General features: G+C 40.6%; 1 protein-coding gene across 1 annotated transcript in view; it reads right to left on the minus strand.

Annotated features, from left to right (window-relative positions):
• Positions 1 to 1,874: 1,874 nt before the first annotated feature.
• Positions 1,875 to 16,111, minus strand: part of PELI2 (pellino E3 ubiquitin protein ligase family member 2) — a 190,479-nt gene continuing 176,242 nt past the window's right edge. The window contains exons 4-6 of the mRNA XM_066341646.1: positions 15,468 to 15,665; positions 13,343 to 13,531; positions 1,875 to 6,768 (exon numbers count right to left, since the gene is read on the minus strand). Coding sequence (XP_066197743.1) covers positions 6,202 to 6,768; positions 13,343 to 13,531; positions 15,468 to 15,665 — 954 coding nt within the window. The 3' untranslated portion in view covers positions 1,875 to 6,201. The remainder of the gene's footprint in view (positions 6,769 to 13,342; positions 13,532 to 15,467; positions 15,666 to 16,111) is intronic.

The following is a 16,111-nucleotide window of genomic DNA, read 5'->3' on the forward strand; positions in this document are numbered from 1 at the left end:
TCCTAGGATAACACTGTCACATGGTAACTATATTTTATCTCTTGAGGAACTACCAAACTGCTGGTTCCAAAGCAGTCACACCATTTTATAATCCCCCTAACAGTGTATGAGGTTCCAATTTTTTGCTACTTTCATTTTTATTTTAGCCATCATAATGGCTATAAAGTGGTAACTCATAATTTGTAATTCCCTTATGACAAATGATGTTGAGAATTCTATTATGTGCATATTGGTCATTTGTATATTTTCTCTGGAAAAATATCTATTCAAATATTTTGACCATTTTTAAAACTGGGTCCTTTTTATTGATGAGTTTTAAAAGTCCATCATATTCTGGATACATTTCTATTATCAGATACATGATTTACAAATACCTTCTCCCATTCTGTGTTTTTTTTTTTATTTTGTGTCCCTTGATGCACAAAACATTTTAATTTTGATAAAGTCTAATTTATCTATCTTTTTCTTTTGTTGCTTGTATATTTTGGTGTTATATCTAAGAAATCATTGACCAACCCAAGGTCACAAAGATTCACTCTGTATTTTTCTAAGAATTCTATAATTTTAGTTCTATGATCCATTGTGAGTTAATTTTTGTATACTGAGTAAAGTAGGGGTCAAACTTCATTCTTTTGTGTGTAGTTATCTGGTTCTCCCAACTCCATTTTTTTTTTTTTTTCATTTTTCTGAAGCTGGAAACAGGGAGAGACAGTCAGACAGACTCCCGCATGCGCCCGACCGGGATTAACCCGGCACGCCCACCAGGGGCGACGCTCTGCCCACCAGGGGGCGATGCTCTGCCCATCCTGGGCGTCGCCATGTTGCGACCAGAGCCACTCTAGCGCCTGAGGCAGAGGCCACAGAGCCATCCCCAGCGCCCGGGCCATCTTTGCCTCAATGGAGCCTTGGCTGCGGGAGGGGAAGAGAGAGACAGAGAGGAAAGCGCGGCGGAGGGGTGGAGAAGCAAATGGGCGCTTCTCCTGTGTGCCCTGGCCGGGAATCGAACCCAGGTCCTCCGCACGCTAGGCTGACACTCTACCACTGAGCCAACCAGCCAGGGCTCCAACTCCATTTTTTTTAGGTGAGAAGAGGGGAGATTGTGAGGCAGACTCACTATACCCCAACTGGGATTCACCTGGCAACCCTGTATGGAACCAATCGATGCTTACATACCGAGCTATTTTTAGTGCCAGAGACTGATGTGCTCAAACAAAGCTATCCTCAGTGCCCGGGGTCATGCTTAAAACCATCACACCACTGGCTGCAGGAGGGGAAGAGGGAGAGAAGGGAGAGAAGCAGATGGTCACTTCTCCTGTGGGCCCTGTCCAGAAATTGAACCTGAGATGTCCATACACCAGGCCGACATCCATTTGTTGAACACTATTCATTCCCCATGAATACTGTACCCTTGATGAATGGGATATATTTTACAATTGTAACTATGTTTATCCATAACACATCTTACAATTCATGGCATGTTAGATTTGATAAAGTACAGAACACTTAACTCCTGAAATAAAGGCCCATATAAATTTTCATTTTCTTTTTTTGGAAGTGAAAAACCTATTTGCCTCATCAATACCAAGATTCCTTAAATATCAATACGATGGAAAAAAATTTACTATAAATACATATACTTTCTTATGAAAGACATTAGTTTAAGGCTTGAAGGCTTACACTCAATCCTTATGTTGTTAAATGTGAATAAAGACTCACAAAAGTAGCAATATGACTTTAATTATCATTAAAAAATCCATTAATTCTACAAGCCAGGTTAAAATCTCCTGGAAGTTAAATTTATTTGCCAGTAATGTAATGTCACAAGAAACAGTAATAGAGGCACTGATGAAGATTTGTTTGTTTTTAATAAAAAAATTAAGGGGATTTTCAGTATCCATATTTTAAGATGTATGTATCGTGTGAATATAAAACAATAACAAATTGTTTGAGATCAACTTGGAAGTTTGAAAAATGCAAAAATCAAGCCTACTATTGTATTAACTTCCTACTGAATGTCCTGATGAACCCATGACAGCCACAGAGTCTAAAGACAACCACTCATAAACATACTGAGATCTGTTTAATAGTTTTTAAAGATTTTTCCTGTAAAATGGCTTGTATTTCCACAGGTACAATAGTGAAGAAATAAATTTTTCAATTTGACATGAAATATAAAAGAACAGTTTTACAAATATAGCCATAAAATTTAACTGCTCATAACACTATACATGGTAAATATGACCACCCTTTAACTTCTAGACTATTTAATACAGAGAAGCAATGTCATCTCAGCGAAAAAGAAACAACGTCCCTTTCATTGAGTTTGTTTAGAAACAGTTAAATAGAGCTGGAAAAATATTTGCTTTTCCCTAACTTCTTCTAGGGATTGTTCATGAGGGCTAAAATTTACTTGAAAGGAGATCACTTTTATAAAAAAGAAATACTGAAACTTCTTGTTTTACTGCTTCCATAATTCTTACATTCTTTTCAAAAGATCCTAAACTTCTCTCATTGGTCTTTGACTGAGTCATGAAGAAATGATCATGGGGCTGCTCCATTTCCAGCACTGAAGGAGACCTCCACGCTCTCAGTTCACGAAGGCTGACCTGCGGGGATACAGGATCAACAGGCAAGGGAACGGGGCTGGACCTGGCTTACAATCAAGGATCTGGGGGTTGTCTGTCAGAACTTCCACTGTCACAAGGCAGGACTGCGTGAAAATAACTAGGTTTTAGTCAGTGTTAACAATGCTGTGAACATAACCCTTTCATGCAAATCCAGAGAACAGAATGGCTTAAAAAAAAATAAGTTGATCAAAATCATAGAACAGCAGGTAACAATTCTGTAACCTATGTTACATGAAAATTAAGAAGGGGGAAAAGTTTTCCTTAAACTCTCAAAAGTGCCCCAACAACAATACTGAGCTCCCACATAACAGGAGTTTGGGTTTTTCTATGTAAGCAAAAATAAAGCATTGACGCTTTATGAAGAAGAGTTCTCCTCAACTTTCCTGATACAGTATATGTAATAAGTTAAAATAACTTCCCTATTGATACTGGAAATAAATTCTACTACAATCATGTGTATGCCAGTTCCTGGCATATTTCTGCATCCAGATTCATTAGTCTCCTTAATGGAGCCCATCATTTTTCCAATGGCTTTCTCCTTTCCCTAAACCCTAACCCTGAAATTCTAAAACCAGTTATATCACGTGGCTTCCCTGAGGCACAAAGGTACCAAACTCTATAATTAACTATCGAGGAATGATAAATATGTGCTCTATTTATATTAAAAGATTTTCATTCTTTTGGGCCACAGTGGGGGAAAAAACCCCCAGAAAGCTTAATACTTATTTTGCAGTGTGAACTGTAGCCCTTTTTGCAAAAAGTGTAACCAAATAAGGGAAATGGTAAGGGATGCGGCATGCAAGACCCGGCAGCACCGATTATTAATAAAAAAAATTCAGGACTAGAAAAATATCGAGTTGTGTCCCATTCACTCTCAATCATTTTTTTTTCTTTGTAGTAAATGGATGTAAGCAAATGAAAAAAATAGTATCTATGGGAATATATCACTGGGGCCGAACTTCTGGAAACCTATTCACAAAAGGCATTTCGATCAAGCTGAGATCAGGATAATTGGTCCGCAATTTCCTATGAATACACACGGGCGAGTGAGACTCACCCTTTAATGTGGTGGCAAGCAAGACATAAAAACAGAAGTGACCTTTGAGAAGTTACCTTTTCTGAACTATATTACTCTACTTTGGGGAGCTAGAGTGTTCTGTTCTTTATTCTTATAAGCTAACTTGCTCTCAACTTTGAAAAAGAGATCTCATTAGCCAAAATTCTAAGGGCATCTGACAAGACATGGCCAAGGTGAGCATGGTTTCCTTTCTGCACACTTACTCCCTCTCTGGGGAGGGGACCTCATCTGGAAGTCAGAGGACAAGATGCAGCGCTGACAGAGGGGGGTTCACTGTTACCGCTTCCAAGAGTTTGGAATTTATTACCCAAATTTCAAGTTACATTTATTTTACCTATCCAAGTATGCTAAAAGTCACAGACTTTTCTGGTTGGAAGATAATTTTATTTGGGGGCACATGTTGCATGCAGAACTGCTAGACTTATATAAAGTTTTGGAAATGGAAAAGTATATCAGAGCATAACTTTCTGGAAAAAATTTCTTTTGGTAGGTAAAAATCCAGCCTTTCTGGATGCAAGACCATTTACCGTACAAGATGCTTTTAGGGTATCAAGAATCCTCTATAGCAAGAAAAGGGACCATGTACCTCCTTTATCATTCTGTGGAACCTAAAGAATCACAGACTGACAAGACCTATCAGTGAAAGCTAATCATTGGAGACTCTGTCTGGCTAAGTCAAAAGGCATTTGCTATATCATTCTAGGCAATTCCATTGTTCCCTTTTCTGTCTGCAGGTAGAGTACTATACAGAATAAAAGTAAGCTATCAATAAGAGGACTGTCATTTAAAACCCACCAAAACAAAACATCTCATCCTAGATAATAATCTCTTTTGAAAAGTAAAGCTATCTTACAACTGAGAGGCTGAGCTTTTAATACATTAAGTCAAATTAAGCAGCAGCAATCAAGAGTAATACATCTTATTACTTTAAGGAGAAGGACATTCAAAAATGGGTTAGAACAATTGAAAATAGGCAAAACATGAAAAAAACCAATTCAAGTACGGATATAGTATATTAGAACCATATAAATTATATATCTTTACAAAGGTTAAAAAAATGTAGCACAAATGTGCAATGGTCAATTTAAGAGGATGTTAGTTTAAATAAATACTTGCTCCACGTGGCAGGGATCTTTTTCATCTCAGCCAGCTCTGTCCGAAAGGATCTTTCCATCTGGGAGGAGTGACACTACCGGTGCCGCACAGAATGAGCACCCAGGAATTATCATTTCAAATGAAATGAAAATAACAGAGAGGCATAGAGGAGCTCATCTGAAATTTTGATTTAATTATTCCCCAGTAAACACTCATTTGCTCTCTTGAAATCAGGAATTTCAAATGATCTCTGCAGATGTACCGCTTGGTGTTGTGTATATCTAATGATCACATTTAAATTTAGTTTGATTTGCAAACATTTTCAAAACTTCCAGGGCTCTGTAAGCTGCGAGGGAAGGTGACAGATGGCGGAAAGGGAGCGAATAAAAATGCTTGTGTCATTGTGATGTGTTGCTTCTAGGCTCACAGAATTTTGGCTTTCTTAAGGAAGAAAAAAAATTACGAAACCCCAACAAGTGGTTTTAAAAAGTAAAATCTTTTTTTTTTTTAATCACTCTTAAATCTTAAACATTTCAGTAGCAAATAGATTTGATACCCTAGTCTCGAGGCCGCATTAACTGCTGTAATGACCACCCTCAGTGAATGAATTTTTAAAAGTTGCTATATTTTAATCAACCAAACAGTTTTGGCCATGCATGATGAGTATCAGGGACAAAATATATTAAACAAAAATAACAAAAGGCAAACTAAAAAGTTACGGAAAATTCTTTGTTTGAAATGCCAAGGTATTTGGTAAAGATGTGTATAAAATAAATTCCACCGAAGTTAATAAAAAAAAGAACAGGACAACATATGAATATTCTCTCCCCACAAAAGTAAGAAAAATAAATCAGAAAAAGCCCCAGATTTCCAAAAAACCACCTGTGCCTAAGGTCTCCTGTCCACCAATAATATTTCCCAGGGCCGCCCCTTTGGTATCTGGTCAGATCTAGCCTGTATCAAGTATTTCCAGACATCGTATGTCTGTCAGGTAATACCTACACCCCTGCAGCATGGAAGGTGGCATATTACGAGTCAACAACTTTTGAATAAATTTCTTCATTTGTAAAATACGATTTAATGTTTTATCCAAGGCTACAAAGGAAAAAAACCCAAAACACTTGCTTTAATACCCAAGGTTAAAATAAAAGCATGACGTTTTAAATCCGACTATCACGAAGATCCTGTGGTTTAATCAAGCGGACTTCGATGAGGATGCTGCTGTTCTGAGCATGCCTGTTCAATTCCTCGCGTGTCTCCTCACTGGGTTCCCTCTGTCCTCCCAGCCTCGGCGGTCCCCCTCCCCTTAATAAACAACATTATAAAATGGTAAAATTGAGAGTTAGTGGCAAAAATCTTCACAGTAACTGTTAACAAAGTCGTAGATGGCTGTCAAGGGCATCAGTCCACGGGACCCTGGAAAATCAATTTGATGCAGTTCTGCTCCCCGTCCAGCTGCGCCGCACAGAAAGGGCAGGCAGCGTGAAACGCGTGAGTTCCGTGAGGCAGCGGGATCTGAGACCAGTATTTTGCAGACTTCTCGGAGCATACGTGTCCACAGGGGGTGAAAGCATGCGTCGGTGGTCCTGCGTCTACGTAAAATCCCGCTTCACAGCCGAGCCACAGAGGCACGTAGGGACCCACAGTCCTGCACATGGGACACTCCCTCTCGTTGGCCTCTGTGTCGCTCCGGTGGCCCCAGTTGTGGTACCCGTGCACGTGGCCACAGCTGAGGTAGGCCCAGGGCTGCTTTTCCTCCACGACTTCTTTCCTGTTGATGCTGGGGAAGGCCAGGGTGTTGAGCCCCACGGGGCACTGTGGCCGGGCAGCGTTGATCTCCTGGCGCAGGGCTTCGATGTGTTTCTGTGTCGGGGCGTGAAAAAGGCCATCCGCTGTTCTCCAGAGAAGGGTGGCCCCGCACAGGTCGATGAGGGAGCCATCCTGCAGGACGTTGGTCTCACTTTCCACCTAGAACAAGTTTGATAGACATGCCTTTAAAAAGCAAAATTCAGCAAATCAGTCTGACATTTATTTCCTCGCACAATAGGCAAGTCATCTCTGAAGTAAGCACAGGGAGGTAGTTTATCACACTAAAGACCAGGACTGGACGAGTAACTTACTCTATCTGAGCCTGTTTCCTCATGTGAACACTGGCTGTAATACATGCATGCCATAGGCACATAGCCCTAAGCACACTCTACCTAGCTAGACGTGTTTGATTAGTGTAGTGGTAACTTCAATGGGTACAAATCTCCTTAGATTTTTATTTTTCCTCAAGTCAGTAACACAACTACTCTCTTTTTTTTTGTATTTTTCTGAAGCTGGAAATGGGGAGGCAGTCAGACAGACTCCCGCATGCGCCCGACTGGGATCCACCTGGCACGCCCACTGGGGGCGATGCTCTGCCCATCTGGGGCATTGCTCTGTTGCGACCAGAGCCACTCTAGTGCCTGAGGCAGAGGCCATAGAGCCATCCCCAGCGCCCGGGTTATCTTTGCTCCAATGGAGCCTTGGCTGCGGGAGGGGAAGAGAGAGACAGAGAGGAAGGAGAGGGGGAGGGTGGAGAAGCAGATGGGCGCTTCTACTGTGTGCCCTGGCCGGGAATCGAACCTGGGACTTCCGCACACCAGGCTGATGCTCTACCACTGAGCCAACTGGCCAGGGCCACAACTACTCTTTGATCTCATAAAGGACAGGAGATGTTCTACCAGTCTATCCAATGAAAACCAAACTCATTTTGCCACAGCCAATCCAGAAGACCCCGTGGGGCCCTGCAATCATGACTGCAGTAGTCCACACATGGATTCTGGTGACCCCTAGCTTTGAACAATCTGTCTTTTAACCTGCATTCATAAGGCTCGGTGCAGAAGTGTTCAGTGGAAGCCTTCATTTTTGAGGGGGTGGCTGGGCTAAACAGCAGGTCTCAATAAGATATGAACAGCTGACAGGAAGCACAGTTAGGTAAGCGGAAATCTGCCTCCATGTGTTGCAGACCCGAGGGTGCAAGACCAGCAAAACCCCACTCCCATCCTGAAGAGCCCTGTTCCTTAGTACTAGAAGCCAGCAGGCTTGGCTGAAGGTCAATAAGGTGTTGCAAGTGCTATGTGTGGTCACATGACCACAGTGGCTATAAGCGTGGATGGTGGAGCCCATTGCCTGTGTTTGAATCCTGGCTCTGTCCCTTCCTAGCTCTGTGACCTTGGCAGTTACTTCAAGTGCCAGTATGTCAGTTTCCAACGTCTGTAAAATGTTGATTAGGGGATTCTGAAGGTTAAAAAAGTTAATACAAACAAAGTGCTTAGAACAATGTCTGGTATGCAATAAGCACTGTGTAAATGTTTGCTACTGTTACTTTGATGACAGTAAAATCAGAAATGGTCTAAAAGAATTTTCCTTAAACAGAGATTTGAAAAATATATTGTCAGGAGTCAGCGGGTGGGATAGGAGGCACACCAGGAGGCATGAAAAGGCCAAACACCATGTATACTGAGGGAACAAGATTTGGTAGCTGAATGTGGCTGGATCGGGCATAGGGCGTGGGGTTTAGGACAGGAGGCCCAGGCCAGAGAGGTCGGTTGGCCTCCATGCTCAAAGGGAGTCAATGGGGAGTTTTAGGAAGCTATAAAAGAATGGACTTGCCTTTCCACAAGGTCCCTTTTAGAAATGTAGAGGATGGGCTGGATGGATACAGGACTAAGATAGGAAACAGTGGGAGTTCTCTCTCCAGGGAAAGACAGTGGGGAGGGAGCTGAACAGAGAGAATGTTGGTGGCAACAGACAAGAGGCACAGGTATAAACATTGAGGAATTAGACTTGTAGCCCTTAGCTCCTGATTTAGGAAGAAAGACTTTTATGATCTGACTTCACTATCTATGAAGAACTGGGATTTCTATGGACAGGGAATCTAAAAGAAATGGCAGATTTTGGGGAAAGGTAGTGAGGTCAGTTTTGAGAGTGTAGGATCTGTGCGCTGTGCAGAGGGTCTGCAGTGTATGTAATACATGAGGGCATGTGGAACTGCAGCCTCTGAGAGAGATGTGGTCAAGAAAAGCATACCTGGGATTTATCAGCATCTAGATGAGGCCCTGGACTGGGTAAGACTGCCCAACAGGGTTCCTGGGCGGGCAGGGAGGCTGAGGACAGAGACAGGGCATCCCCCACTAAGGCGGGATGCAGGGAAAAAAAAGCACAAAATGGGAAGAGAGAGATATGGAAAGATGAGAAATTTTATCATCCTCTGGCTCAAAAAACTTTGTTGGCACTACATTATCATCAAGCTGAAGCCCAAACTTCTCAACATTCACAATATGGACACTCACTTCTGCAGTTGTACCTAACTGTGAAACAGGGCTGCTCAATGCTGAGTGCACGGAGTTTGAATCTATGGACCAGGGGTAGTCAAACTTTTTATAAACACTGCCCACTTTTGCAGTGCTGGTCAACCTAGTCCCTACCGCCCACTAGTGGGCATTCCAGCTTTCATGGTGGGCCAATCGCAGTGCCATTTGGTTGCTCTGCTACCACCCACCATGAAAGCTGAAATGCCCACTAGTGGGCGGTAGGGACTCGGTTGACCAGCACTGCAAAAGTGGGTGGTTTTTATAAAAAGTTTGACTACCCCTGCTGAGTATGGACACACTAAGTTGGACTTCCCATAGGCATGCGCACAAGTGCCTTTGGAGTAGAATTCTCCATCACACCCCACCCCATGTCTTCCCCTCAGCTTGGTAAACTCTCACTTATTATTCAGGTCTCACTGGGATGTCACTGATTTAAGAATGCAGAGCTATTACGTGGAAGAACCAGGACTGGAACCTGTGGCCTGTCTTCAGAACCATTAACATGTATGTAGTGGCTGCTCAAATAGTAGGCTGTTTTCCCTCTTATCTGTTATTTCTGATGTATTATCTTTATCTATGAGCAAAATGTATAGTTTTTCTCCAGAATAGTGTGTGTGAGACAGAATGGTGAAGATATACCACTGTGTAGAGGCAAGGGTTTGGATTTTATTTTTTAAATTACACACCCACATACACACACACACATAGGCAAGGAGAAGCCACAAGGAATAGATAGACAGGGTTGTAGAAGTGAGAGACAGTTAAAAACCTAATGACCCTGGCATATCAGATAGTGAAGCTTAGAGAAGGGAATTCAAATCCCCATCTGCCACTTATGAATAAATGACAATACTTTAAAGCCCTGGTTTCCTCATCTGTAACTGGTAACACCACAACACTGACCTCATAGGGTTGCTTTGCGTAAAGTCTGAGAAGGAATTAACACAAAGCACCTGGTACAGGCTACGTGTAGTAACACTATGATTATTTTTATAATTTCACCTAAAATTAGGTAAGAAAATCAACTTAACTGAATCTACCTAATTTTACACAAAACCAAAATAGTTAATAAAATATATCAAATATAATTTGATAAAATACTCAAGAGTCTACTAGAGCAATATTATAAATGTTACCACATTACCATTAACTAGGTCAGCGGTTCTCAACCTGTGGGTCGTGACTCTGGTGGGGGTCGAACGACCAAAACACAGGGGTCGCCTAAAGCTATCGGAAAATACATATTTATTATACAATACATTTTTAAATAAAATATGTATTTCCGATGGCTTTAGGCGACCCCTGTGTTTTGGTTATTCGACCCCTGCCGGGGTTGCGACCCACAGATTGAGAACCACTGAACTAGGTAAATGAGTAGGGCACAATTCATTCGCCTGTTTATTTACTCAGGGGGGTAAGATCCTGAAAAAATCTCTCCCCTACACTTAATTATGTTGCTCAAGTATGACGTACCAAGGGTTCACCATTTTTTGTGATAATGAGAAACTGTGGTGATTTATTGTTAAAAACACATGAGTATAATATAAAACACTCTACCAGGAGGCACTGACTATTGTCATAATAAATATTCTAGACTATTAGCTGATTACTTTATTCTTCATATTTTCATATTACAAATGATATCTCCAGAAAGACATAATTTAATCAAGTGCTACCAGCAACCAGGACTACAGAGTCATACCCTGGAAAAGGAGTGTAAAGAATCAGTAGGTTTTCATCTTGGACAGAGACAACTGTTTTCCAATTTAACAAGAGGCGATTGCAGGAAGGCTGGGTCCCTAGATACCCACGGTGCAACCTACAAGCTCAAGATCAGGTTGACAGAAACCTGGACACCTTTATTGTTGGCTGGGTCAATTGCATACTGTCAAATACTACAGCACAGTTTTATATAGATCTAAGGGTCACTTACAGGGAAAACTTTAAAAATTAGACTATATTTAGCATAATCCATTCATACAAGTTATTTCTGGAGTTGCATCTGTAGCACTGTCAGTTTCTCTCGTATGGTACTGAAGTGTGAGCTAGGTCCACTACACAATTACCAGAGTGGGCAAGACATGCATCCTGGGATATGCTCTCCTAGACAAACAACCCTTCATGGACTGCTGCACATGCTTTCCATCTGCTCAGGAGGCAAATGCCCTGGTGGGAACCATCTCAGGTGAGAGCCAGGTGTGACTTCCCACAACATGGTACCGAGTGGCAGCCAAGAGTCCAGACTCTCAATCAGGGGGACTCGAGTTTCAGTCCAATCTCGTGTCACCTTCTAACTCTGTGTGACATTGGGCAATATTTAACCTCTTTATGCCATGCCTTCCTCATCCATATAATGGGGATAATTCCACTGCTCTGACAAGGCTGCTGTTTAGACTAAAATAATAGCTAATGTCTCTGAAATGTTAATACAGTGCCTGCATCCAGCAACCTTTTTCTGACTTCTTACTGTTGCTGTTAGAATGATTAACAACCAGTTTGGCGAACCTAGCTCAGTTTTCTATAACATCATCTGATGATCAGAGACAAAAAATTATTTGGAAAAACTTCTTTCACATTTCCTCCCCTATTTACAATCTCTTTAAAAGTGTTTAGACAAAGTTGATTGAATTTTCTTGGCCTTTATTAGAAAATGCTTCACATATTTACTCAGTCATGATGCTCTAAGACAGCTTTATCATCAAATGAAAAGCTGTACCTATAGCTGAATAATGGTATAAGATGGAAATTTAAAACATTCCCTAGCAGTAAAAACCCAGTAGCAAACAGCAAACCAGGTTAGTAAAAGAGTCCCCCGTTTACTTTTTCCATCTTAAAAATACTTGGTTATCATGCTAGACCAATCCTCTAGTTCCCTACATTTTTTCTATGAAAGCTTTGAAGAAAACATTTGTGCTCTCTTGTTCTAGCTTCTATATAACAGTTAATTAAAAGTACTAGAGTGGAAAATTCACTAAGAACCTTTGATGAGTAGACAAGAAAGCTGTGGTACATTTACACAACGGAAAACTAGTTGGCCGTATAAAAGAAGAAAATCTTACCTTTTGCGTCGGCATGGATAAACCTGGAAATTATTATGCTAAATGAAATAAGCCAGTGAGAAAAAGACAAATACCATATGATCTCACTTATATGTGGAATCCAATTAACAAAATAACTTAACAAAATAGAAACAGAAGCACAGATACACAGAACAGACTGATAGCTGTCAGAGGGGTGGGGGTTTGAGGAGCTGGATGAAAGAAGGTGAAGGGGTTAAGCAAAAAATATGTATACATGATACACAGACACAGACCAACAATGTGGTGACAGCCAGAGGGGCAAGGGGGTGGGGGCAGGTGGAGGCGGGCAGAGGGAGAATAAATGGGACCAGAAAGAGCCACTTTGGGTGCTAAGTACACAATGTAGTATGCAAATGATATTTTATTGAATTGTACACTTGAAACCCGTATGGTTTTATTAACCAATGTCACCCCAATAAATTCAATAATTTTTTTTTCTTAAAAAAGAACCTTTGTGCACTATGCCTCATAGCTATGGCAAGATCAGAAACTCAATGCTTTTTAAAGGTATTCTAATTATTCTCCATAAAAGAAAGGGTTAAAAACAGCTTTAGGTCATTGGGATAAGTAGTAATAGTTCTAGGAAAATATCAGTATGCCAAGTCAATGCCCTATAACAAATTATTTCAAGTAAAAGGCTGTAATTACAATTTTGGTTACTTTTATAGGGAATTATGTATTAATTTCTTACTATAAACCAAAAAAAAAAAAAAAAAAAGCTAATTTAATTATCTTTTAGTTCTAGAAAGTCTAGTAAATAATTCTGTAAATTATAATTTTCACTAATTTATAGTCTCAGTCTTTTAGGATTTTTCCAAATTAGTAAAGTTTTACACTAAAAATAAATTTATTCTTCTTAAAGTGAATTTAAGTGAAATTTTGTGGTGAAGGATATAATAAAAGATTATGCTCTTAAGTTTGTAAGGAGCAAAAGATAATTTTCTTGTTATGAGAAAAGCTTAAGCGTTAAAGGAAATAAGGTCATTTTCTTCTCATTCTCCTGGGTCAGTGGTACCCTGCACCCGTTACTGTCCAAAGGTTCGAATTTCAGGGGAGGAAAAGGACAGTTCTCAAGATAGGTTTTTGACTCTCTGCTCATTTTTCAGAGAGAAGTCTACTCACCAGCTTTCCCCTCTGCTGGGCCGACCTGGTTTCTCGCAAGGTGTACACGTCTCCGCAGACGGAGATCTCACGCCAGACGCCGGGCTGGGACTCCTCAGTGAAACCCCCTCTGGGGTGCATCACCAGGACCCCGTTTGTAGTGAGACCGTCCATGTGGCCATCGGGGTTTTTCCATTTTGCTGCCTTTTCCTGGAGAACAGGGAAAGCATGATAAGATCATGTTCAAAATGATGGGATTCTAGACTCTCTTTAAAATATTGGGTAGGAGCAGGGGAGGAAAATGATGAATTTTCATTTTCTATTTAAAGCTAATAATCTGAAGGATAAAATATTCAATTAGTCCAACAATATGAAAGAAGTGGTAAGATGGATGAATAATGTATCCCCAGAGACACACTATATTTATCTTGGAAGCTAAAATAAAAATAACCTGATGCTGGGCCTCTGCCTCAGAGATTCTTTTCTACATCCCCCAGGTGATTCCAGAAATCTGGCCTGTGTTCTTCATTTTATTTGTGCAGTGCTTTCATCTTATCATTTAAAGATGCTTTACACCAGCGGTTCTCAACCTGTGGGTTACTACCCTGGCGGGGTTGCCCAAAGCCATCAGAAAATACATAATGTATATCAGGTATTTACATTCTGAATCATAACTGTAGCAAAATTACAGTTATGAAGTAGCCACCAAAATTATTTTTTGGTTTGGGGTCACCGCAACATGAGGAACTGTATTGCGGGGTCACAGCATTAGAAAGGTTGAGAACCACGGCTTTACACGAACTCATTATCAGGGAGATGTGCAGAGGAAGGTAAAACATTCTTATTAAACACAAAATTTCAATAAATGTGAAGCCAACAATTTGTGGCCATTACGTTTTCATACGAATCAGTATTGATTCCAAAGGTGGAAGGCACAAGCAGCTTGAAATTATGGCAGGCCAGATACTTGGATGTCTGTCCCACAGTGATTTCACTCTTGTTCATATAACTCAGGGCAAATCCCGATTACAATAAGCCAGCTATGAGGATCCCAGCCCCTTGTCAATGACTGTCTGAGGGGTGGGCATGTGACTGAGTCTGGCTTCCTGGAAAGGTTTCTTTGCTTAACAAAGAGACAAGGAATAAACAGTGCTCCCGCCCCCTCTTCCTCACTGGAAGTGTCATGCTGCAGGGATGTGTGGCAGTGCAGGAACCATCTCTCCCCATGAGAAGACCTCGCCTGCGAAGGCTAAGGTGTCCAGAGAAGCAGAGGACAAGACAGAAAGAACCTGGTTCTTTGGATGTCACAGAACCACTAAATTAACCAAACCTTGTCACTTCTTGTAATGTGGGACAACAAATTTTTATTATGGTTTAGGCCATTCTAAGTGGGTTTTTCCCCCTACAAAAATATTCTGATTCAAAAAGCAACCATATGGCTTGACCTGTGGTGGCATAGTGGGTAAAGCATTGACCTGGAATGCTGAAGTTGCTGGTTCAAAACCCCAGGCTTGCCCAGTCAAGGCACAAACGAGAAGCAACTACTCTGAGTTGATGCTTCCCTCTCCTTTCCTCTCCCCCATTTCTCTCTCTCCTCTCTCTAAAATCAATAAAAATAAAAAATAATTTTAAAAAACCCAAAAGGAACCATAAGAAAACTGGATGGTCACTAAAGCCTTGGGGTTTAATTTACATGGAAACCCTGTGAAGGCAGAGATTGTTCATGTTTTGCTCTCTGTGGTATCACATCTATAAATTCAATATGGAACATAGCAAACACTCAACTTATGAATGAATGAATAACTAATATTTTCCTTTGAACCCTCATCTATTTCATTACTTATTTTCCCCTATAAAATAAACCTTAAATCTACCAAAAATACATTAAGCACGATGTTAAGAGCCATTGTATATATATTTAAAAAATTACTGTATATATTATAATTACTCTAGCAGATAAAATAAATAACAATTATTTTTAGGTTTTTAATAACAGCCTTTCAAATTGGCCAGCTAAAAACAATCTGAAATTTTAACTAAAAGCATCATGTAAGGCAAATTTTTTGGTCACAATTAAAAGTTATATTATATATATGATAATAACAGATGTTTTTCTTGAAACAATGTATTTATTAATAGTACTTACTCCAAGAAATATGTTTTTGGAAGAGTCAAATCCAGCTGCAAATATCCGTGCTGTAAAAGGTTCATTCCTGTCACAGACAATCCTGCAGGCAAACCTGGATATAGTGCTTTGTGTAATCTGGGCTTCATCATTGTTTTGACTGCCAGAAATTGTGTCTGTAACGACGAAGTCGATAGGGCTTTCGGTTGATCTGCCCACCTAAGTAAATCAAAATACTCATAACTCTCTTGAAAAATATCATGTCACCATACTTTGCTGAAATGGAATGAGTGTTCATTTAATGTTCATTATCTCTGTTCTGAAGGTCAGAATTTAATGAAAAAGTTCATTTTGTGTGTGTGTGTGTGTGTGTGTGTGTGTGTGTGTGTGTGTGTTTGTGTATGTATTTCTAGGTGGGAAAACCCCAAAGATTTTAAAGAAAGCCAATACGCAAAGGAACTCTTGCTCCTATTCCTGTCCAGCTCCAGGGACTGGGTTTACCCACTTAGTCAATCCACCAGTGACTCGCAGTACAGAGCAAGAGCAGCACTAACTCAGACACACAGATCAAATGCCTGTTGCCATTCCTCAGTGTAAGAAAGATGGAAAGGGCTATACAGGTCAGACCAAAGTTGGATGTGTAGTCAGATTAAAGATGTAAAGAG

The sequence above is a fragment of the Saccopteryx leptura genome, chromosome 6 (assembly GCF_036850995.1).
Source record: "Saccopteryx leptura isolate mSacLep1 chromosome 6, mSacLep1_pri_phased_curated, whole genome shotgun sequence".
NCBI lineage: Eukaryota > Metazoa > Chordata > Mammalia > Chiroptera > Emballonuridae > Saccopteryx > Saccopteryx leptura.